We start from the raw sequence: 26,449 nt of genomic DNA on the forward strand, positions 1-26,449 counted from the left end.
GATCCGTCCCGTTTCCATTAGGCAGGGGAGGACTCAGGATCAGGAGAGGACTCCCCTGCGTCACGTAAAAACGAGTGAATAACGGAATGCGTCTAAAGGCATTTGTTCAAACAGATAACAGGCGGTGTGTGCGGCGCGGCGTCCGTCGCTAGTACGGCTGTCACTATTGTATATAGTCCGGAATAGTAGCAAAGTACATTATACAGTATAATAACATATACCGTAATATATGATATACCATAATAATAATAATAATATCATACAGTAGGAGTTAAAAGTTTACTACAAGCTCCATATACTACATCATGCCATCATTTTTGCAATGGTTAATGCAGTGATCTCCCACCTGTGGCAAGAGTACAGCTCCCAGCATGTCCTGCCAGCCAAGATGCTGGGAGTTGTAGTTTTGCAACAGCCAGAACTGTTGATGATGAATGGGCAAATGTGTCATGTAACAGAATGCGTTCTAGAATTGTATAGTTTAATAGTTTAATAGACTGATGTTGTTATTTTTTGGGTAAAGCCCGGAGGGGTTAACTCGATCCAGCTGACGGTGTCCTTTGAGCTGCCACCTTTCCTGAGAACAGGAGGGTTATGTGCTGGGGCTATCTGTCTGGTTATTGCCACACCCAGGATTCGAGCTGACAAGCGACCATACATTGCCAGTGTCAGCAAATTCCACTACCTGAAAGAGATGGAGGGGGGGGGGGGGAGAGAGAGAGGAGGGAGGGGGCATCGCCACGTTATACCCGTGGCACCAGGCCATGACAACTCTTTTAGCAATCTGGAGCCAACTCCAAGGGTTTGGGAGAGGGGGAAATCAGCACTAGAGCAGATAACAGAATTGGTGTTTAAACAGAGACACAAAAGTGACAGCTGACGGTGACAAGCTGCTTGGATAGAGACGTATTTACATGGATTTAGCTGGCAAAAGAGGAAAGATGCAAAGCTGCATGGGGTGCGGAGGATGGGGCTGCGCCGTGCCTTGGTGCCCGTATGAGGAGAGTAGACCGATATCACTTGTGGAACACGACGCAGCGCCGGGGTCCTGGGTTCAAATCTGACCAAGGACAACAAAGTTCATGGAGTTTGTATGTTCTCCCAGTGTTTGCTTGCGTTTCACACTCCAAAGACACACTGGTAGGGACCTTAGATTGTGAGCCCCACTGGTACCAGGAGCAATAAAAAAAAGTCAGTTTAGCGCTGCGGAATATGTCAGCACTATATAAGTGAGTAAAATAACGAATGCATTTTGCATTGGGGCCCAAATGTTTCAATTTCCATAGAGAATTCTGCCAATGTTATTAGGTGTGTCCACCTGGCAACAACATACAGACCTGGATATATTTGATACATTGTAGCTAAAACCATTCTCTCATAGGAGATACTTATAAAATGCCCATAATATTTTCAAAATATGAACAAACCAAAAGCTCATATTTCCACCAGGCAGCGACTCAGGGGGTCTGACTGTTCCTTCCTTGGTCTGATCGGACGCCCCCTCTGGTCTCCTTTACCTGTAAAATCCCCTTTTTTGCCTGTAAGGCGTCTGCAGTGGGGCGAGATCTGACTCCGTCCTGCGAGACGCCGCTTTGATTTCCCCATTCTGTAAACAGTCGACACTGACAACTTTGCTCCTGCTGTTTTGTATCCTCTTGAAGATTATATTTGTTTAAATATTTGCCCATTATTCCGCACACTGGTTTCTGTGTGGGAATGATACCTACAGATGTAGCAGAGCTGAGCTCGTCAGATCCGGCAGATATGAGGTCGTAGTTTGGCACAAGGTTCTGGGATGTTGCAATGAGTCATTTGTGGGTTTACACAGGACTGCAGTGTACACAAAGAGTGACATCGCAGAGTCAGATCTGCTACATCTGCATCAGTATTATCTATCTATCTCATATCTATCTATCTATCTATCTATCTATCTATCTATCTATCATCTATCTATCTATCTAACTATCTAATATCTATCTAATATCTATCTATCTATCTATCTATTATCTATCTATCTATCTATCTCATATCTATCTATCTATTATCTATCTATCATCTATCTATCTATCTATTATCTATCTATCTATCCATCTCATTATCTATCTATCTATCTATCTATCCATCTATCTATCATCTATCTATCTATCTATTATCTATCTATCATCTATCTATCTATCTATCTATTATCTATCTATCTATCCATCTCATTATCTATCTATCTATCTATCTATCTATCTCATATCTATCTATCTATCTATCTATCTATCTATCTTGTATCTATCTATCTCCTATCTATTATCTCTCTATCTATCTATCTTCTATCTATCTATCTATCTATCTATCTATCTCATATCTATCTATCTCCTATCTATCTATCTATCTATCTATCTATCTATCTATCTATCTCTACTATCTATCTATCTATCTATCTATCTATCTATCTATCTATCTATCTATCTATCTATCTATCTATCTATCTATCTATCTCCTATCTATCTATCTATCTATCTATGTCATATCTATCTATCTATCTATTATCTATCTATCTATCTATCTATCTCATATCTATCTATCTTTTCAACAGTTTCATTTTTACCATAAGGACACAGCAGATTTATTGCACAAATTTGTACCACTTGCTTTGGCGGAAAGCACATGGATTCCAGAAAACCCCATTTATCTGCCCTAATGCGGGTTTATCTGGAGCCCTATGGAAAACCACAGATGACACTAATAAGGGTCCATTCACACGTCCGCAAAATGGGTCCGCATCCGTTACCTGCGGGAACAGGTGCGGACCCATTCATTTTCAATAAAGCCGGATTATGCTGTCCACATCCCCATTTGTGGATCCGCACTTCCGTTTTTCAAAACAATAGAACATGTCCTATTCTTGTCCGCATTTTCTATGAGAGTGCCCGCGATGTGCGGTCCGCAAAATGCAGAACGCACATTGCCGGTGTCCGTGTTTTGCGGACGCGTGAATGGACCTTAAAATATTCTGATGACTGCCAAATATTATACTCAACTCTGCTAGACCTGAATGTAGAGATGAGCGAATTTCATATTTTGAAATTCGTTCACGCTTCATTTGGTGGTAAAAACAGAATTGCGTTATGGATTCCGTTACCACGGACCATAACGCAATTCTATGACGGAATGCATAACGGAATGCCTTTAGAGGCATATTAGAAGTCTATGGCCTGCATAACGGATCCGTCCCGTTTCCGTGACACAGGGGAGTCCTCTCCTGATCCTGAGTACTCTCCTGCATAACGGAAACGGGACGGATCCATTTTGCAGCCCATAGACTTCTATTATGCCTCTAAAGGCATTCCGTTATGCATTCCGTCATAGAATTGCGTTATGGTCCGTGGTAACCGAATCCATAACGCAATTCTGCTTTTACCACCAAACGAAGGGTGAACGAATGTCATAACATGACATTCGCTCCTCTCTTCCCGAATCATTCACCCCGGTGGGAGCTGTATACAATGTCCGCACGTGCTGAGTACATCATGGCGCAAACCTACCCTATTCCTTATTTATTTCTTATGAGTAAATGAAGGATCTTTATTCGCGAGGATCCCGTGAGACAGAATCTTGGCACCCAGCACCCTCATTGGTCAGTGAAAGAACAGGCGAACAATGAGTTTTGATTTTGCAGGTGGTTACATTTAGTGATTATTGGAATGCACTTATAATGCTGACCTAATTATGCAAAAAAAAATAATCTATTCAGCCGGATTCATTTCTTCTCTCTTGTAAAAAAAAACAAAAAAAATCCAAAAAGAAACAAAAAAAGGGGGCTTCAGTGAAGGAAATTGTTAGCTTTTATTGCAGCAAAGTGGTAGCTTCGGCGGTACCAAAACTGTAACGATTTGATATTCCAAAGGTTTTGTGTGTATTCGGTTAGTTACAGTAATTATACCCAATAACTGACAGCCAAAATCACGTAGGAGAAAAGCAAAGGCTGTTTTCTCACACAGGCCCTGCTGCAGAACATCTGCTGAGAGATTTGCATATTAATTAACCCATATTAACTCTAATTATTCTGGGAAATTATCAAATAAATTGAATTTTCTAATTTTAACCTTTCTTTTACTTGACGCGTGTCGAGGCAGAGAGGACGCACTAGACCATCTCACCTGGGCAGTGGGCATAAGAAAGTGCCCTCCCCAACCGACCACTGCAATTACCCCGATCTCCCGGTCGAAAGAGCTTTTGTGTGTCCTTTTTTTTTTTTTTTGGCTCCTGTGTTCACTGGGTCTCAGTACATTTGCTGCGAGGTGGAACATGTGTGTGTGTGCGAGCACAGATGGTGGATTTGTACAGGGTGAAGAAAGGTGGTACCTCCGAACAGTTGAACAAACCTTACTTTTTTCAGCCTGTTGTTTAGGCCTGAGCAAATAAATGGAGTTTAATTCAATTAGAGCTTGGCTTTAGTCAGTGCCTCATGACAGAAATTATTCAATATTTCTCCCCCCCCCCCCCTTCGCATTGTTTAATTTACACATCGCTGCCTCTGTCGCCTTTGTGCCCCGTTTAGAGTGACCATAATGCATTGAGCTTTTGTCTGTGCTATGTCACCGTCCCTGTCTGGCTTTGTCCATTGTGAGGTGCAACGATGCCGTTTTTTTGTTTTTTTTTTGAAAACAGGAAGGTTTAATGTGCCAGCGCTGCTCTGTTAAAAAGAAGGCTGAATAGTTCAAAAAGAAAAATTTAAAAAAATTGGATTGGTACCCTATAGAAACACATGGGGAGAGTTGTCATCCAACAGGCAGAATTTCAATTCTAATGGCTACAAAAACATCCTTTATTTGCAAAAATTGGTTAAAAAAAATACTCCCCTGACTTTACTCATGGTCCAATGGGTACCATAAAAAGTTTATGCCTTAAACAGTAGGCCATTCTACCTACAGTTCATGACCCGCAATAGTCTTGAATGAAGGAACTAGAGGATTTGCATGAAAATAACCTAACCCCAATATCATTAAGAGTTGGAAAACCTTTTCCTTTGGGACAAGCAAGACCCTCATTTCCACCTTAATGGTTTCACCTCCCCTTGTTTTTTAACCATTCTGGTGATCAGCTGACTAGGCAAGAAAAAAAAAAAAAACTGGAAAGAAATCCCTTCCTTTGACTAATGGGCAGCAAGACAACCAACCGGTTACCTGAAGCTAGCATTTGTCAGTAACAACTGCTGCTGTGGATAGGAATAGGTGGGGGGGGGGGGATAGAGTCAGAAGGACTGGAGATGCAGAGGAGGAAATGTAGCTTTCCACTGTATGGAGCCAGCAAAAGGAAAAAAGGATTATTATCCATGGAGCATAAACGGTTAATGCCTAAGAGATATGTTGTGAAAGTAGAAGATGAAGCATCCTCAGCCAAAGGTAGGAGGACTTTATGAGAATTTATGCACGTTGACCTTACTGTAGATCAAACCTCAGACAGATCCAACCTAGTGTAAATTAATCCTATTGTAGATCAACCCTACTACAGACCAACCTTACTGTAGAATAACCTCTGTGTGGATCAACCCTACTGTAGATTAAACCTAATGTAGATCAAAACTACTATAGAATAACCCTTCTGAAGATCAACCCTACTGGAGATCAAACCTACTGTACATAAAACCCCACTATAGAATAACCCTTCTGAAGATCAACCATACTGTTGAATAAACCTTCTGTAGGTCAAACCTATGTTAGATGTCACCCTACTTTCGATCATACCTTCTGTTATTTAACTCTACTGTTGATCATGCTTACTGGAGACCAAATGTACTTTAGATCAATCCAACAATATTGCAACCCTACTGTACATTCAACGTATGGTAGATATAACCATGAGTTGGATCAAACCAAATGTAGATCAGCCATACAATAGATTAATCTTACTGTAGATCAACCCTAGTTTAGATCAAAGTTACCCTACTCTAGATCCACCATGCTGTAGACGTGTTCTTCCACAGATCAAGCCGGTCTTTATTTCTTATATGAGATATTAGCTAAGTATAGGTCAGCCTTTCTTGTTTTCTGGTCTAGGTGCAATATCTGTAAGAATTGATATAAGACTTAAGATGAAGACATGTCAGAGGATGAGTGAATGTCTGAGGTTTCCTAGGTTGCTCTTGTCTCAGTCACGCACATTTTTTTAAACATTTTGTAATCTTTCTAAGAGGAAGGTATTAGACACAATAACTTTCACAAGGACGCCGTTTCCTCATATTTCTCTCCTCATTTGGTTGTCAAGGTTTTAAGTCCAAGGTTTTAAAAACGTAACTCTAGACAAGGTCCCTGCACTGGATAACAAAGTACACAACTCAAAAAAAAGTCCATGAATACTACATTTGTGTTCCTACTGATTAGATATTCACAGTGATCTCTGTATGATTCTAGAACTAGTAGGAGGTAGGAATTAGATTTTATAATGTCTTTTTAGAATGGCATTTTGTATATATATATATTGGGGCTTGTACATTAAAGAGCCTGTGGCGGCAAAGTCAGGATCGGGTCTGCAACTTTTTTGAAGCTTGTACAAATTTGTTCATGTGAAGGGTGATGCCTTATTTACAGAAACGTGTCTCACGTACAACATCATTCTATATCTATCTCTGATGCTTATCATCTATGTCATCTATCTATCTATTATCTATCTATCTATCTATCTATCTCATATCTATCTATCTATCTATCTAATATCTATTATCTATCTATCTATCTATCTATCTCACCTATCTAACATCTACAGTATCTATCAATCATCTGTCTTTATTTATGTAGCTACTATCTATCTCTCTAGTGAAAATCTATATCTAATATCTACTATCTATCTATTTATCTGTCATGTATCTCTAATATCTATCTATCTATCTCATATCTATCTCATATTTATCTATCTATCGCCTATCTATCTATCTATTATCTATCCATCTATTTCTATCTATCTATCTATCTATCTATTTCATATCTATCTATCTATCTATCTATCTATTATCTATCATATATCTATCTATCTATCTATCTATCTATCTATATCTATCTATCTATATCTATCTATATCTATCTATATCTATCTATCTATCTATCTATCTATCTATCTATCTATCTATATCTATCTATCTATTTCTATCTATATCTATCTATATCTATCTATATCTATCTATCCATCTATCTATCTATCTATCTATCTATCTATTATCTATCTACATATCTATCTATCTATCTATCTATCTATCTATCTATCTATCTATCTATATCTATCTATCTATATCTATCTATATCTATCTATATCTATCTATATCTATCTATCTATTTCTATCTATATCTATCTATATCTATCTATATCTATCTATCCATCTATCTATCTATCTATCTATCTATCTATTTCATATCTATCTATCTATCTATCTATCTCATATCTATCTATCTATCTATCTATCTCCTATCTATCTATCTTCTATATCTATCTCCTATCTATCTATCTATCTATCTATCTATCTATCTATCTCCTATCTATCTATCTATCTATCTATCTATCTATCTCATATCTATCTATCTATCTATCTATCTCCTATCTATCTATCTATCTATCTATCTATCTATCTATCTCCTATCTATCTATCTATCTATCTATCTATCTATCTTTCCATCCATATATTTTCATCTATCTTGAGAGTTTTGTGTTGTGTCCTCAGTTGTGAGCCTCCACTTCCAGCCTGTGGCCGTGACTAGGTTATTATGATAATGTATCTTTAAGGGTAGGAAGTCCTGTGCTTTTCACTTGGTATTTATGCTGCATTCAAGCTATTGTTCTGTTCCAAGTTCAATGTATGTGCATTTCAGCAGAAGTAATGAGTAGTACAGGGCAATGTGTTGTGCTAATTACTATGTTTATTCACAATGCACAATTTTTACACATGCCAGATAATGCTGGGCCGAGGGGGTGAGCGGTGGTGGTAGCTGAGGCTGGAATTAATAGATTAAGTGATTGCCACTCCAGGAAGTGTTTTGCAAAGTCTCTTCGCCATACCCCATTACACAACTTACTTAGCGTGTTTGCTTCACTCTCCTGTGCCCATCCATTCTCACCGCTGTGTAAAAGTGTTACCTTTTTCTCGCTCTTTACACCTAGGTACTCACTGTATACTGAGAAAAAAAGCAATTTACCTTGAGTAAATATACACAAACCTCCACGTACAGGGCTCTTAAAGGTACAGTCCACCGGTATATATTCACTGTCTACAGGCAATGTATAGAAATAACATAAGACAATTTGAGTTTTGGATGCTGCTATATTGTATGTGTCAGCTGAGGTTGCAAATGATCTAAGAGGGGTTTGTTATCGGCCTCATTTGCACGCTTTGTCCATCAAAGACTTGCCTAGCCAAGTGATATCTGTCAGCTGAGTGCGACCCGTACCTCACATCCTCTAGATGGTTCACAAGACTTTATATGTCACTGGATCATGTGAGAAAGTCGTTGTGGAGTGAGGGTTCAGATGCAGCAGAGCTGAGCTTGTCATTTGTCAAAAGTCATACAGGTAAACCTACTTCATTTCTGCACTGTGACAAAATCGGCACTGCTACATCTGTTCATTTGCTCAGTGCACTGGGCTTTTTCTGCTTTTCGAGATGAGTTCTATGAGGAAATAGGCTCTTTCCAGGATCTTGATTTTCCTTCTTATTGGTGTGTTATACTTATCTCTATGGAGGTATTACCTTCATACAGTATATAGAGAATTAGGAGCTGCCATTCAGTCTAAAAATGTTAAGTACCAATCAAGAAGGCAGAGGGTAGGGTGGCGGCTTTGTCTACATGATCCATCATAGAGAATGCTGAAGGTATTTGGAGGGGTCCATCTGTAATATAGTAAGATAGAAGTGGGGTGTGACTATAGGGGGTGCACCTGGGCCCAGGTATCTGAGGAGGATCAAAGAGGCATTTGTCTCAAGGCCTAGGAGCATCACATTATACATCTGGTGTGTATCCTATGTCTAAGGCCTCCATACACATTAGTGAACCTGCCATTCTCCATCCATCTAATGTGTGTGGGGAGCTTCCGACTCTCCCCGACAAGAGAAGGATCGGGCGAAATGAATCTTTTTTGCCCACTTCTTTTGTTCTCTCTCCATTGAATACACATGCACTCTCGGCCAAGCCAAATGTTTAGGTATAAGAGGGAGTTGGCAGAGATAGCTGTCGGCAGATGGACTGCTATAAAATGAGTATAGCCGCCCTTAGGCTGGCCAGACACATGATATACCAGCTATCTCAGCCAACCGTGCCATACACATGCATGCTCAGCAAACAGACGGGGGGGGGGGGGTAGTGGCAAGCCATTGACATATGCCTCTGGTGGTGGCTTATATCTCCTTGAGAAGATTGGGTATGTTGAAATCCAACAACCCAATTCTTATTTCCCATGAAGGTAAATGTCAGGAGGCCACCAAACACTTTAGATGGTAGGCAGGTCCCACCAAAATCAACTAGTTCTACTGTGGTCAGCTTTACCACTGCTGCATCACCTCTTTGTAAGAGGAGTTGCAATATGCAAAGAGTTATCTCCCAAGGAAAGAGAACCATCTCGCTAGCGCCACCTTTTGGAAGTAGCTCCCTAGGAGACTTTTTAACAAGCCTTGGGACATGACAAAGGAAAAGAGTTAGCAATCGTTTTGTTGCAGTGTAATCAGACCCATTTGTTGTGGTGGTCAGGTAAACGCTGGAGATTTCCTGTTTAAAATAAAATGCGAAGGTGACAAAGAGTTTTTTGTTCTACTTTGAAGACCCTGATGAGCCTCTTCTGCCAGGCCTGACTATCAGGGACACATGTATCAGTTTATGGCTACACAGACACAGTGTGACCAATCCCTAATTATATTTCGGCTTCTTCTCCTCTTCTGCAAACAAAGCTTTGTTCAGATGACACACGTTGACACAAGGATCCCTCTTCCCTCCTCCTCCCAAGTTTCTCAAGGCGAAAAGTCACCATGATCAATACCCCATGTATTAGGAACAGATGCTTCTGTGTTCTGCAACTGACAAAAGTAACGTCCATCTGTGTGAAGGGGGCTCGCTAGGTAACATTGTTTACACCGGTCACAGATAATGGTTGAGCTACTTCAAATGTCAGACTAATTATCGACAATACTTACTTAAGTACCTTGGCCTGGAATGTCTTCCTAATTCCTTCCAGCAGGTAAAGGTGATCCTGAAATGTCAAGCTCTGATGAGATTAAAGGAAAAAAATAAAAAACATTATATAACAAAATAATACAAAATGTTGACTTTTGTAAATTCATTTGGACCTCTATAAAAAAAATTATAAAATTACATTAAGAATCCATGTAGGTTATTTTTGGAATCATCTTCTACTTGTAGAAGGAAGTGACTCCTTTAATAACAGCATATTGGGGCACTGTCCATGGAATATCATAAAATATCTAGAATTTTTGAGCTTGTTTTTTTTTTCTCTCTCTCTGGAAAGCCTTTGCTGTGATAGTTGACGGTGTAATAGCTTCACTATAGAGTAAACCATTTAAGTAATGTCAAGCTAGAATACCAGGGATTGCCTGTGATTACTGTGCGCTGCCTAAGCCCGTAGCCTTACTACGTCTTATCCTGTAATCGTTGGATCACATGGCAGTCTTCCATCTCTACCTGTATGAAACATAATTACAGACGCTTTCTGGCAAAGCATCTAATGCCGTGGATTGTAATTAATTTTCTAAAGATTACTGGGAGGAATTGGTTATCAATCCTGAGTTTCTGGCCATTTATCATCTCTTTTTAGGAGATATTTTTGTGTTTGTTTCTGCCTTCTTTCTTTCCTCCTCCTTCGAGAGGCATGGAGAACGAGTGTCTATTTTGAGCCCAAGAAGAGTACATCTTCCCGCTTGTTTATTGAACTGAAGGAAAGGAATTCTTGGGGCTTCCAACTCCTTTGTGGTTACCAGAAAGTCCTTCAGCCTACGCTAGCCTTCGTCTACTTTTCTTTTTTAACCCAAACTACTACTAACTTTACACTCGTAGATGAAATACACTAGATGACCATGGACTGGTGTCTATCACGTTTTTAAGGATTGACCACAGACTGGTGTCTACCAAGTTTTTAAGGATTTTGATAATGACCCTTTTTAGAGCAATATACAAAAAATCAGAGAGTAACATATCTTCCACATGTTTTTGATAACCACTTCCAATATGTATGATGTGTCCAACGTGTCCTAACCCATGGACCACGTTTCCATTGTCGGACTGGAGTAAATCTTTTTTGTCCTACTTTAGAAGCTTTGTGGCTCTGAATTTGAGTAAGGCCTCTTTCACACATCAGTGATTCATGTTAGTGTGCTGTCCTTGGTCTCCATGGACCGCTCACGTATCCATTGACTTCATACATCAGGGTTTTTTCACGGACCATGGGTCTGTGGTGTCACCACGGAAGGGTGCCCATTTTGTTCATGATTACAGATCTCTCACACATTTTATAGCCTATGGATCTGTGAAAATCATGGGCACAACAACGATGCCTTCGATGCTTAGTTGGTGGTTTTCACAGATCATGCTAGAAGATGCTTTTTTTGCCTAGCAGTGTCCATGAAACAAGGCTAAAACATGGTCTCAAAATCACAGAACCACTGATCAAACACAGAAGGATCACAAACAATATCACGGATGAAACATGGACCATGCCATCATGGACATACTAAAGTCTGAAAGAGGCCTAAATGAGAAGTAACCAGTCCATGAAATACTGCTTATCTCAACTCAAAAGTGGGCATTACAAAGAGGAACCCCTAAAAGTTTTGACATTGTTTTGTATATTATGGCTACTTCTTCATAACTTTTTATAAAGACTGTCTTGATCCTAGTTGATTCCTAGACAGATACTAAAAATTTACATGTACACATACGACTAGGTGCAAGGGATGACCGTTAATTGAGTAACGTAACTCTTGTCCACTCTTCTTAAGTTATTTATCTGTCTTAAAGTATTTACTACTGTTCGGGAAAGCTGAGCAGCAGGCGTAGTACAGCATTGTTGTCCTGAGATGGTGATGGATGGCGCGTTCCTGACCTCGTATACTGAGACATGACTTCACTACTTGTTGAAATTGTTCTGATTTTTTTTTGGCTCCTCAGGGGTTTGTTGATAAATCATCTATCTTTTTTTTTTTTATAAATCTAGAAGAAAATATCTCAAAGCTCCTATAAAACTTACGTGTCACTCTGGATGGTCAAAAAGAGACCTCAAAGGACATATTTTCTTCCAGGATAAAGGCCTTTTAATGCTTGTCCAGCCTTAGATAATTTTATTCACTCCTCCTGGACCTTCCTTTATTTCTCCTGTGCCCAGAGATCACTTTTTAAGAGGTGGGTTGAAAGATTCCCAGGCCTAAGGATCTTTTGTTTGCCCCCCTCCCCGGCTCAGAGCTCAGAACATTTATAAAGGGCCGTCTGTGGGTTGCTAAGAAATGGTTAAACCTTTGTCACCGACGGAAAAAAGATTCACAATATTGATTGTACTAAGGTATATCTGGACCACACAGCTTGAGCGGGGATGGCAGAATATCTCTCTTTTTTTTTTTTGTTGTACATCTTAGGGCATTACCCAGCCTGAACTTGTTTAAACCCTTGTGGTCACACCTCTTGAAAAGGTTTTGTTTCCCCCGTCAATTGGTATTCAAACCAGGTCAGCAGATTCTGTTTGCTGCTCCTGCAGCCGTTTTCATTTTAATTTGCACCTGTTGTGCAGTTGTTCAGAAGGCAAGTGCGGACCCGCGGATTATACAAAGATCATATTATGAGCAGATATGCACGGTGTAATCTTTTTGTCCCCAGACTCACATGACAAAAAAAAAAATCTCTCTCTTTTTTTTTGTGCCCTTTTTTTTTCTCCCTGGGAACCTGTCAAAGCAAACAGATATCACCGAAAAAATTTGTAACTAGACGCATTTCAAGAATCTCCATAAGCGTTATGATCCTGAAACACAATCCTTTTCTTTTTTTTATTCTTCTCTCAGACTTTTCAGATACTTTTCTATAATCCGATAGCTGGCAAGAGCCACTTGAGATAGCTCAGTTGATAATTTAAGAGAGGGTGGCTTTATTAGACACAGAGAAATCAAAATGAAGCTGAAAATTGTTTTTTTTTCTCCCTTTCCTCACTCTTCTCGACCCCCCACCCCCTCCTCTCTTTCTCTCTCGTTCCCATGATGTCATGGCTCTGACTGTTTTTTTGTGCGTGTTTGTACAGAGTAAGGTTAACGTATTTTGGCAATCCCATGTGTGCGTAACGGATGGTGTGTTTCTGTAGCTGAGCTAATGCCCCGGTGTTTATTACTCTAATCTTTCTTGTCTGCTGGTAAAGTGGACAATTTATGTACTATCATGTAGGCCGGGAGCCTTGAGAGGGCCGGCTAATTCAGAAACAGCCACCCTCAATAGAGTTCATAGACCATATTTACTGGCTCTGCTTTAGAAAGAATCATCTCTGAGAGACGAGTTGGATCTGGAAGGGGCAGGTTCCTGTTAATTTATTTATTTTTTGTTTTTGGGGTTGCTTGAAATATAACTGAAATTCATAAAATATAAAAATCCAAAAATGTCTTTGAGTCATGAAGTTGAATGCTTTCTATTCTTTCCTGATGCCCCTTGGGCCATCACATAACTATGAATATGTTTAGATGTTTCATTTTAGAAATATTTTTTGTTTTACAAAGAGTTTTTACAAATTTTTTCCCTTTTTTTGCTTTGCAGTTTTGAATTACGACAATGTAGTGGACACGGGTTCGGAAACAGATGAAGACGACAAGCTTCAAATTGCTGAAGATGACAGTATTATTACCACTTTGGACCAGGAAACCAGTCCAGCCAGTATGCTCAACCATGAGTCTTCTCCACATGCCAACCAGGCTTTACTGGCTAGAGAAGAAGAGGAAGATGACTTGAGAGATTTGAGAGATGGAGGAATGGATCACAGTTGGCACAATGATGATCTCCTGAAAACGCCTATAGATGGCTCTGGTAAGTTCTACTCACCTTTCTAATTGGTTATATAGACTTACATATGTGGATGATTCGGAGGCAACAAAAGTTAGTTGACTCCAAATCAACTGGACACCTCTACCATGATATTAAGAGAGGGGCTGTGATAATTGGCTACCATGATTGTATCTCGTTGGTACTACAGTACTTTTGAATTGTTTTAGTAGGCAATACACAACTTTTCTTTATTTGTGAGCGAGGGAATTTATATATGGGTTTGTAATGTTTTTGGTGGAAAATTATCTGAAGGTGTTTTAAGGGGTATTCCAACCCATAAAAAGCTGTTAAATAAACAAGATTATACTCACCTTAATGATCTCCCGCCTCTGCCTTTACGATGGTGCCCATGTCCCTGCTGTGCTCCACTGACTGCTCCTTCCATGATGCTGTATCAGCAGGAAGTGCAGCGTAGTGGGGACCCAGGCATCAATGGAACAGCAGAAGCGGAGGATCCACGGGGTGAGAATAAGCTTGTTTTATTTTGGGACAGTTTTATATTGGGCAGGAGTACAATATTAAGGTCACAATGGAGGAAGCCCCGATATTTAGTCAATGGACTCAAATATCTTGTTGACTAACCAGTGAGACTTCAGTCCATTTTTTTTTTTAAAAACTAACAGTGGTTTAAAGTGGTTCTCCAGGCTACAGATATTGATGACCTATCTTCTGGAGAGTTCATCAAACTCAGATTGGTGTAGGTCCACCTACTGATAAGCTGTTTCGGGCTTCTCCGACACCAGAGACTATACAGTGTAATTATATGGAGGTAGATAGCTCCATACGGTGTGTAGTGGCTGTGCCGTGGTACTGCAGCTCAGCTTCTATTCAACTGAATGGGAGCTGAGTTTCAGTATGTTGGTGGCAGAAATGACATAGTGTATAGAGGATTCTGCTTTCACTCCATATACTGTTAGTTTCCAGCAACGCAGAAGCCCAAAACAGCTGAATGGTGGGGATGTCGGGTGTCCTGGGGATACATCAACATCTGAAGCCCAGAGAACCCCTTTAAATTTCTGGCAAGAAAGGTGATTTTAGGTAAAAATTGGGTAATTATAAAAATAAAGTGTAAATACACGTTAGATGAATGTCAGCCCAACAACCCACTGGGACCAGCTGACCATCTAATGTCTATGGGGATGTCTCGACTTTCCTTAACTGCAAATGTTGGGGAAAAGAAGCATCAGGTTGTTGGATTTCAACATGCCGATCCTTTTTCTTAGGGGAGATAAGCGATGTCTGGAAACAGCTTACTCCCCTCTCCTGATCATGAACACATGAACGCTCAAGCTAAAAAAAAAATTTAAAGCATAGGTGGGTTAACTTCTGACATGGCAAACCTCAAGAGAAGGCTATGAGACAGGAAAAATTATTGGACCCAAGTTTTCTCTAACTGAAGACCTCGGCCCAGAATCTCCATGGTCCCATTGATGTTTGATAGTTGATAAAATCCTACAAAAATTTAATGTCTAAGGTCAACTGTAGATAAATACATTTTAAGCTATATATATGTCTATATACATGTTGCTCTTTCCACGGTGGTGGTAAATGGGCATAGGACAACCCGATATCCAAGTAATGACTTTACCCATTGTGAGGGTACGGAAGATCTTGTTAATATGTGATGGATATTAGTGCTGTACAGGTATGACAAAGAGAGGCTAGCAATGCCAATAGGAGGATCTCAAGTTGGACAGACAGCGGTTTTCTGCAAGCCAAAAGCCAATCGTTCACGTCTATGATTTACCAGTAACCGAGCCGTCCTCGAGTCATCGAACAAATTGTAAACTGCACATTAAATTTGATATTTTCTCCTGAGGAGGAAGGGGGGCAAACTATTTCTCGAATCTCCCATAAACATTTATCGTCAAAGGCTCAAAGACCTTAAGGTTTCAGATTCTCAACCATGGTGGAGGTGGTGGTGGGGGGGGGGCACCAGGCAAAAGATGGAGAAAAGATAAATACGTTTAATTAGGGGGCAGAAGATGATCATTAAAGGAAGTCTGACTGCTGTAGGAGTCATTAACAATCTTAAATGAAATTTTTATTTTTATGATAGCCATTTACATGTATAATAAGAGCCAATGATTCTTAGGAGCCGTGTGACAGAAACTGAGTGCGGCGAGAAGTCTTGTAAGACATACTATTTAAATGAGCTGGCGTTAGCTATTCATACTTGTTAATGAACAAGATATGCAGAGCCATAAGAATGAATGTACTGATGGTTTAAATTTTAATATCTAGAAATCAAGGGTAAGGGCCAATTACTGGGATTTTTTACCCTTAAAGGAATAATTAATAGGGATTTAACAAATGCAGGACTTCAAACTTCTGGAGGAAAAATAAAAAATAAAAAGTTCCTATTTTTTATCTCAAGGATCAGGATGAACTTGTTTGAACTACTGCTAAACAAATGTGATTTACCCTCAATTTTATGCTTTATTTTCCCCCAAAAATATCACATTTTATAATCCCACTGGCCCCACATTATTGTGTTACTGGCCCTTTTTTGCACAGGCCATGGTTAGGGTCTACCGTGGTTCTATAGGAATCGGCGTGTGATCATTTTTTATGTAACTTTTTAATAGTTTCCTGTTGAAATTCGTCCCCCAAAGGCTCAGTTGGGGGAAGGTAAAAGTAGGCCATGTTTGTCTGCATCCTCCATGGGGATAGGATACATCCACTGGGACCTATCTTCATACACCATCTTTAGGCATTTTCAATGGTAGAAAGTTTGAGCTAATACATGGCAGGGATGTATCAGAGCGGACGTGGTTCTTTAAAAACTAGAAATTCTCATATTCACCAACTTTGCAGTTTCGAAATTGGTAAAAAATAGGGTCCTTCCCCAGGAACGCCCCCAAACTACACAGGAGCGCCCAATTATGGGTGGGTTTCCATAAGCTCCACCTATTTTTTGTCCTGGGACGGCCCAAATTTGCAGGAAACTTGCCGATTCAGGACTGTTGGCAACTTTGCGTTCCATTACCTATTGAGGTGTTATCAACCAGCGTTTAAACTGCCCCCCACCAATTACAGCACTGCTGTTCTCTTATGACCCCCGATGAATCTACAACCTGTACCTCTTCCCTAGACACCCATATCCTACTAAATCTTTATTTTTGTTTTCAAGAATCATCACATTGCAAGCTCAAAGAGTTAAAAAAAATACAAACTATTCAGCCCCGCCACATCTACTCACCAATCCCCAGAGAACCTCTTTTGAACCCAACATCCTCAATTTGAACATCTTTCTTAAAGGATGCAGGATCGAACCGCCCCCCCCCCCCCCCATAAGATTTGTATTTTAAAAAAAAATGTTTTTAACCTTTTCACTGCCTGCCCACAGCACAGCACATCGCCCTGCTTGGCTTCTAACAGTTAACTGTTCAGGGATTGTTAAACGGTCCAGTCCCAGGTTGACATCTGCTCTTTCCGTCTGTATCCGTAATTTTATTTTACTGTTCTAGGGGGGCAGGAGAGAGGCTTTGCTTTTACCTGTCTGCTCCTAATGACTGGTAATGATTTATAGTTTTTTTTTATTTTTATTGTAGTAGAAGTGCTGTGATGTGGTGCCTTGATGTCTAATGAAAAAAAGATTGTTGTTCCTCCCCTCTCCCCGCGCTGAAATCAGGCCAGTGTTTATTCTGACCGGCAGATAACACATTTTTTCCTCTTCTGATAATTTTTATTTTTATTTTTTTTACATATTTATTGTTCCAAAAAACCCTCCCTTGCATATAGACAATGATTGTAGGTTGTTCAGCGGTGAATTATCCCTGGTGCCTGTCTGTCTCGCATGGCACCTCCGTGCATAGTTTTTCTGTGAGATAAGCCCTTCTCCTTTGCTTACACTGCCATACTTTCTCCTTTTTGTCTGCAGGATGTAGAGTTTGAACTGAAGAGGCCTGTAGACTTCTTACTGTGCTTTTCCGGTTCAGGCACAATCAAAGTTTTGTGCTAGTGATTGTCCTTGACATTCCATCGTCCCACAATAGGGTGGACGCGGTGTGCTGAAATACAGCATGACATCATGATCATCATCCGTTTAAATAAATCACCTGCGTTCGGTCACATTCTGCTTAGACAAGGATTCCTCCTCGGGGGGGGGGAAGTATTCTTTATTTTCCCAAACCTTTCTCCCCAAGGGCGACAGGAAGACGGTAACTTTTACTCTTGTTTTTATAATAAATACACCGCCGACTTAAAAAAAATAAAAATAAATATGACAAAGACCAGGGCCAAAAAGTTGGGTAAAATTTTTTCAAAATCTATCTTTAGTACATAGGGGGAGATTTATTAAGACCGCCGGTCTGAGCTGCATCTATGCTGCCACTGGCACAGGCGCTTCCTCTGGCAGGGGTCATGCCATCACTTATGTAAAAAAATAAAAAATCAGATATCATAATTAATACATGACAATACCTTTCTAACAAAGCGAGAACCGGCCCTGTACCTCACATGGATCCAGAGGTCTCCCCGTTCATTGCTCTGCTAGATTATATTCCGGGGACGTGTCCTTTCGGCTGCAGCTCTTTTCCTATACGGCTGGTGGCAGGGGAAGATTTAAACTGAGCTGAGTGAGACGGACATAAAAAAAAAAAAGAAAAAGAACAAACAGCAGGTGGCGCTATACAGATACATTTTATTGAATAGCTCACTGGCTATAGTACATTTTTAATTACCTGCAGTTACAAAAGTGTTCAGATCCAGGGGCTGGTTTGAAAAATAATGAATATGTTTCTTGACACAACCCCTTTAACTCTACGCCTAGGAACATGCATGCCCGGGAGCGCTGAGTGTGCGTGTGTATAAGGGTTCGGAAGAGATAGAAGTCAGCAGAAGGAGTGTTCGGGTCACAGCTATATAATGCATAGCTTCCACATCCTGAAGCCCCCCCCTATACAGTTATATGGAAGCAAAAAACTGATCTGCAAAAAATCCGGATGATGTCCATGTGCATTCCGTTTTTTGTGGAACGGAACATCTGTCCCCTAATAGAACAGTCCTATCCTTGTCCGTTATGCGGACAATAAGGCCACACGAACGTTTATTTTTTTCGTTTACGTTCCGTTCATTTCAATGGATCCGTAAAAAAAAAACGGAAGGTACTCCATATGCTTTCCGTTTCCGTATTTCCGTTCCGTTCAAAGATAGAACATGTCCTATTATTGTCCGCATAACGGACAAGGATAGTACTGTTCAATCAGGGGCCAGCTGTTCCGTTCTGCAAAAAACGAAATGCACACGGACGTCATCCGGATTTTTTGCGGATCCGTTTTTTTGCGGACTGCAAAATACTGAAAAAGCCAATACGGTCGTGTGCAAGAGGCCTAATAGGACATGTTCTATCTTTGAACGGAACGGAAAAACGGAGAAATACGGAAACGGAATGCATAAGGGCTTGTTCACACAAACGCGGTCCGCATCGCACGTGCACCGTTCATGGGGCAGCCGCATGGAGATCGTGGACCCATTCACATGTGAATGGGTCCGTGATCCCTTCTTTCCGCAAAAAGATAGAGTATCTTCTATCTTTTTGCGGTGCGGAGGCACGGAACAGAACCCCAGAAAGCACTCCGTAGTGTTTGTGCCCGTGTATTGCGGATCCGCAAATGCGGTCCGCAATACGGGAACGGGACACCAACGGGTCGTTTGAACGAGTCCTAAGGAGTACATTCAGTTTTTTTTGCAGACCCATTGAAATGAATCGTTCCGTATACGGTCCGTATACAGAACGCAAAAAACGGGAAAAAAAAAAACGTTTGTGTGCATGAGGCCTTAAACGGTTGGATTTCAACTGCCTGATCCTTGTGTATTTGGGGAGCTGAGCCAGCGCTGGGAGTAGCTGTCAGCAGCTTTTTCCAGTGTCCTTCTTCGGGACACATGCATCCTTGGATGAGCTGAGTGTGCATGTGTATGGCGGTTTAGAAGAGATAGCAGTCGGCGAACAACTACCGTATCTAATGTGCACGGCCGGCCGCAGCTCCTACACCCTACACCGCAGCTGGCGCAGATCCATGGCAAACTAAACAGTCTGGTAAAGACAGGGTTATGCCAGGTGCACATAGCATGCGATGGGGCCCATAAGGTGCCACACCAGGCAGAGGCCACATAACTGTATAGTATAATAGTTCTTAACCCTTTAGTGGTCAGGCGTCTCTATGCATTTTTTTTCACTAGCTGTGATTTCCAGTTTGCACCCACCATGTGAAAGCTCCGGATTCCTGCATGCCACAAGCTCATCACGTGAGAAATGATGTAATGCAGTGAAAAGTAATCCCATGATCGTCCGGCAGAATTCGCACTGCGCGGGGACAGTCAGCGAGGCAGATCCATTTGCCTCCCTTTTTGGAAATTGTATACATCAGGTTGTACGGACAGCGGCTGCTTCTTCAGCCGCCCTTGATTCATTCTTAGGGTATGTTCACACCATCAGGAAACGCTGCAGCCTTTCTACTGTTTTTTGGGTGTAAATTTTAGCGCGGAAATGCTGCCGATATGATGATGCAGATTTAATGGATGAAATCCGTGATGAAAATTCGCAGTATTAATTAAAAAAGGCTGAGGATTCGAAATCTTCCCCGTCCACGATGCAGATTTTTTTCCGCATCGTCTGGATGAGAATTGCTAAAAACGAAAAAAAGTACCTGCAGAAAACCTGCATGCGGTAGGCATTGTGTGCATAGAACCTAATAGTGCAGACTGGGCCAATACTCCCACTGGGAGGCGTGAGGTATTAGGTATAAAAGTAACGCCAGTCTCCAAGCAAGTTTCCGTAAATAAGGCCTCTTTCACATGTCATGTCGGAATGTGCCCCGTCAGTGTTCTCCACCGACAGCACACGTATCCAATCACTTTAATCCATCCGTGTTTGGTTTGTGGTTTTCACGGACCATTGCTAGGAGATGCCCCGGACACCAATTTTCAGCCTAGCAGTGTCCGTGGAATATGGATGACACACAGAGGGCAAGAAACGGACACACGGACCAACCACGGATTCTTCACGGACATCTTCATGCATGAACCACTCGCCATCTTGTCACGGATGTCATCACAGACGTGCCCAAAAGGCTCTGACTTCAAGGGGAAGGGGGGCAGCACTGGAGTGCGTTTTTTTTTTTCCGTTTCCGTTCCGTTTTTGCGGATTCCGTTGGCCCTCCGTATGCGGAACCATTTCAATAGTTCCGCTAAAAAAAAAATACGGAATGTACTCTGTATGCATTCCGTTTCCGTATTTCCGTTCCGCTGAAAGATAGAACTTGTCCTATTATAACAATCCGTGGTTCCGTTCAAGTCAATGGTTCCGCAAAAAAAAACGGAATGCATACGGAATGCATCCGTCTGTCTTTCGTATTCCGTATCCGTTCCGTTTTTGCGGAACCATCTATTGAAAATGTTATGCCCAGCCCGAATTTTTTACGTACTTACTGTTTCAACATTATTGTATGCTTCCGTTTCCGTTTGCGATCCGCAAAAAAAAAAAACTCATCACAAACGGAAGCGGAACGGAAACACTACTGAAACAAAAAAACAATGAATCCGTTTAAAACGGACCGCAAAAGGCCTCAGGGGCCAGCTGTTCCGTAAAATACGGAATGTACGCGGACGCCGTCCGTATCCTTTGCGGATCCGTTTTTTGGGGGGCCCGCAAATTACATACGGTCGTGTGCACAAGTCCTAAAGCGGTGGATCTGTATGGCCATATCCTATGTAGAAAGTGGGCTTATGGGTGAGATCTAACCCCCTTCCCACGAGGCTGCGGTCCTGGGGGGTATACCGGGCGGAGTACCCCTTTAATTCATAAGGACGCTGTAAACGTATCCAGCATAGAAGCGAAGCCATTCTCCCGACACCAGGGTTAGCTTTTTACGATCTGGAGATATTCCAAACCCATGAACTTCTCCTTACTTATTCACATGTAAAAAAGAAGGAAGGAAATACAAAAAAAAAAAAAAAAAATCTTGAAAATGACCAGTATTATGCAAAAAGAAAAAAAAAGACCTTAAATGCGAGCAATTGTTCTGCTGGGCGGCGGAGGCTGTGTGCCCTCAGATGGCAATCTTGTGACTCTTAACAGGAGAATCACATGAGATGAGCCGGGGAGCGGGATACACAATGGCTATATTTATTCCCAGTGACAACCTTCTCGGAAATACCTTGATCTAATTACTCGCAGAGATTGATCTGAATATCAGAAGCAGCCGGTTAACTCTTCTGAGACACAGACCTGAGGACCACGGCTGGAGACAGCTGAGGACGTCTTATCTAACCCTGCCGACTCTGGGTGTGTACTGACAGGTACACGAGGATACAGGAATTTCCTGGAACTACAGAGACGTGACTTCCTAAGAAATTAGCCTATTAGAGATACATGTGATGTAGCAGAGCTGAATCGGTTCTTTACCTCCTGTAAATTCACAGATGATGACACATTGTTTTGTGCCAAACTACAAACTCGGCTCTGCTGCCTCCGATATACAAATGCAACCTTAGCCTGAAAGAAAAGCCTATACCGTTACTTATTGGGACAAAACCACTTCAGGGGTCCAGGAAGCTGAGATATGCGGAGCTATGTGTTGGGGTTGCCGCACTGTTAGCTGCCCCTGTGACGTGGTGGTGCCAACGACCATGCCAAACTACGTTAGTTGCCACATTGTTGGCTCCATGTCAACAGGGTGAGGGCCCTAGCAAACAGCTACTCCTATCTCAGCTTCCTAAGCCTTGGAACATGGTAAAGGAAGAAGAGGGTTCATTTAAAGGGGTTCTCCAGGCTTGAGTCTTCTCACTGTGGACGAAAAATAGTTTCCTCAGGGGAAGTAATGAGGAAACAATCTTTTTGTCCATAGGTGAGAAGACTTTGGGATTTTCTAAAAAAGCTCAGAGAACCCCTTTAAGTCCTGATTTTTTTAAAGTTGAGTGGTGTAAAGGCCCCCCATAATCAAGGGCGCACCACCAATGAGGCCAGGTGAGGCGAACGCCTCAGGTAGCACCAGGCAGAGGCATTAGGGTGGGGCAGCCGATGGGCCATGGGCTGAAGTGAAGGGGTTAAGAAATCGGCATTGGCAAGGGGGGGGAGGCGCTGTCTCAGTTATCGCCTCAGGCTAGGTGCACCCCTGCCCATAATTATCGGCTGAACCAACCGCCTTTGGCGGGACAGGCTGACAGTCTAATGTGTATGGCGTACTCCCAACTTTCCCTTTATTTGGGGTAGAGAAGGATCGGGCAAAAAATGAAAAAATTTCACCCGATTCTTGAGATCACCTGGGAGGTAAGTCGCCATCAGAAGTGTCTGGTAGCGGCTTTCTACTCCCCAATGAAAATACATACATGCCCGGCCAAATTGAACATGTATGTCTATGTGGGAGTCGAGAGAGCGAAAGGTGTATGGGCACCTTTAGGATTTAAAGGCACAGTACTTATTTATAAGAGAGTCCCCCCCCCCCACCTTCCCTGTAGCTTTAACCCTATGGAATCCACATGGACAGGAAAGCAGATGAAACGGGGGGGGCTGTGCCTTGTCTGTACGATCAAACGAAAAAGCGACATATTGTCCCAATTGTATTGTTACCCCACAAACATCAGAGGCGGAAATATTAGCAGCAGCAAAACTGATGCAGTAAAAATATTGTTACAGCCGCATCAACAATCCTGCATTTTATTAATAATGCATAACGGTCGCGAGGAGGCGAAGGATTCCGACAATTTTATGTTTTAACTTTTCATTCGGTTCCCATGTTGTAATTGGAACCTGTTATTGTGCTCAGACGTGACAGCAGCAGACGGAGGTGGGTGAGATATTATCTCTACAGGAACGTTCCGCCACCCCACCCCCCTCCACCGTCACCACCGGTTCCAATCCAAAGGATTTTAACCTAAAAGTAATAGGCAGGCGGCAGCGCGACAATTAGAGAGCAGATGATGGGTCCTATACTGTCTTGGTTTAGGACCACATATGGAAACATATCCTCCAAGTCTATTTCGGACATAGCAGAGCTGAACCGGCTTAATTCTGCACCGCGAGAAGTCTTTGATCTTGAGGTAACGCAACTATTCTAGCGAACCACGAACAACGCGTCATAAAATTATTATCACCGGACATGAGCGAATCTCTAAAAATTCGGGTTTTAATTCGGCCGAATCGGTTGTGTCCACTCTACCCGTATGAAAAGTGCTCCGATTTGTGTACGAGGTGTACGTTTTTTCTCTTTTCTCTAACTTTTTACAAAAAATTCAATTAAAGGGGTTGTCCGAGTTATATAAAAACTCAGGCAGCCCCTTTAAATGGCCTAAAATAACAAACGGGGATGGATATTTTTCTGTTCCCTTCGAGCTCCGGTCCTCCAGCTGCAGACATCATCTTCTTGGCTGCAGCGGTGACGGTCTGTGCGCAGGTCACCACCACAGCCAATCACTGCATGGGACGTCTCTGCTGAGGCCAGTGATTGGCTGCAGCAGTGACCTTCACACAGAACGTCACTGCTGCAGCCAGAAAAAAACTAAGAGGAGCGGAGCACGGTGCTGGAAGAAGCAGAGGAGAAAACCGGAGAGAATCCATTCCATTCGTTATTTTAGGCCGTTCACAGTTTTTATATAAATCCTTTCATTTCTCTCTCCACCCAAAATAGTTTGAATCACCCCCAAAAATTTGTTTCCAGTCAGTTTACTCATCTCTAATACACATTGACAAAGTCGACTCTGCTACATCCGGGCTGACACAGTGCGATAACGCAGATAACAGAGTCTCATGTAAAGCCACAGATAGCTCACCCTGATACCCTGATAACTGCCAATCCATAGGCAGATGAAGCTGAGCTGACTTTGTCAACGAACTCTGAGGCCGCATTGTCGTCATTACGCTTTTGGATTGTGATAAAACGTTCGGTTTGCCCGGAAAGCCGGCAGATAACACAGTGATGTCGTAGGGGCTTAATGACAAACACGTCTTTGCTACATCTGAAAAATGCCTATTGAAAAAAAATGGCTGAATGCGAGGAGCAAAGAACTGATCAGAGGTTCGTTACAAGCAGAGACGCTATCTGCGATATCTGTCATCGGAGCCAAACGGAAAGACCGCTCTTTTCTCCGGTTCTCCGTGTCATTATATGTTTGCATGTATGTTCCTGCCTCACACGTATGAAGGTTTCTCAGTCACGGCTCCCTAGCACATTAGTTGAATAATGTGCCCCGGCTGTGGGATTATTACAAGGTGTCGGCGGCGTCAGACTCTGCGCTCGCGAAATACAAGTTGTGACAAGCCGGAAGCGTCGATGTGACTGAGGGTCAGATTAGCCTAACACCTTCGCACTTCATAAACCTCATTTCAGGAGAAAGACCAAGAAAATATGCAAAAAACGCACGGCCAAACATATTTCCTCTAATTTTTTTATTTTTATTTTTTTATTTTCCAGATGAAATGAAGGGAGAATATGACTGTATGGGGCCAGAAGCCACTCACGCAACCACTATAAACAACGGTACAGGTAAAGAATACTCAATACTACACTGTATAAAAAGACAGTGGGAATAATAAGAGCCACAGTGTGCCTCCAATCCGATTCCAGCTCACATCCCACCAGCGAAGGGGACAGGATGAAAGAAAGAATCCGATTGGCCAATTTTTTTTTTTACTAGTTTGTACTGATTAGACACATTGACTTGGTCAACCAATCAGGTGGCCCTTGAAAAACGAGAGCTGTAATCTGATTGGTTGCTACTGGAAACCTCAGCAGGCCTCGGCTCCAAACTGTTGCAGTGGAAGAAAAGAGTGAAGGTGCGAGCTTAGCAACCAATCAGATTTCAGTTACTAGGCAGGGTAGAAAATGGAAGCTGTGAGATGATTGGTTGCTGTGGGCAACACTGTGCTTCTCTGGCCTACTAGAAGGGCTTTTTTGTCTAATTCACTTGAACAAAGTCCTTTTAGTCTTTAGTGCAGTAAAGACACAGTGAAGAATGGGGGATATGTATGGCCCTGCTTATTAGTTGTAGTGTGGAGCGATACTGTGCCTGCAATAACTCCAATGTATGCCATATACCTCTAATGTATGGTGTATACCTCCAATGTATGCCATATACCTCTAATGTATGGTGTATACCTCTAATGTATGGTGTATATACCTCCAATGTATGGTGTATACCTCCAATGTATGCCATATACCTCCAATGTATGCCATATACCTCCAATGTATGGTGTATATACCTCCAATGTATGGTGTATACCTCCAATGTATTGTGTATACCTCCAATGTATGGTGTATACCTCCAATGTATGGTGTATACCTCCAATGTATTGTGTATACCTCCAATGTATGCCATATACCTCCAATGTATGGTGTATACCTCCAATGTATTGTGTATACCTCCAATGTATTGTGTATACCTCCAATGTATGCCATATATCTCCA

General features: G+C 41.7%; 1 protein-coding gene across 3 annotated transcripts in view; it reads left to right on the forward strand.

The window, feature by feature from the left end:
- ZEB2 (zinc finger E-box binding homeobox 2) overlaps nt 1-26,449 on the forward strand; it is a 130,825-nt gene that overhangs the window by 84,237 nt on the left and 20,139 nt on the right. For all 3 annotated transcript variants that reach the window (XM_040441575.1, XM_040441574.1, XM_040441576.1), the window contains 2 exons: nt 13,761-14,027; nt 25,457-25,528. In XM_040441575.1, coding sequence (XP_040297509.1) covers nt 13,761-14,027; nt 25,457-25,528 — 339 coding nt within the window. The remainder of the gene's footprint in view (nt 1-13,760; nt 14,028-25,456; nt 25,529-26,449) is intronic.

Source organism: Bufo bufo, chromosome 7 (assembly GCF_905171765.1).
Source record: "Bufo bufo chromosome 7, aBufBuf1.1, whole genome shotgun sequence".
Taxonomy (NCBI): domain Eukaryota; kingdom Metazoa; phylum Chordata; class Amphibia; order Anura; family Bufonidae; genus Bufo; species Bufo bufo.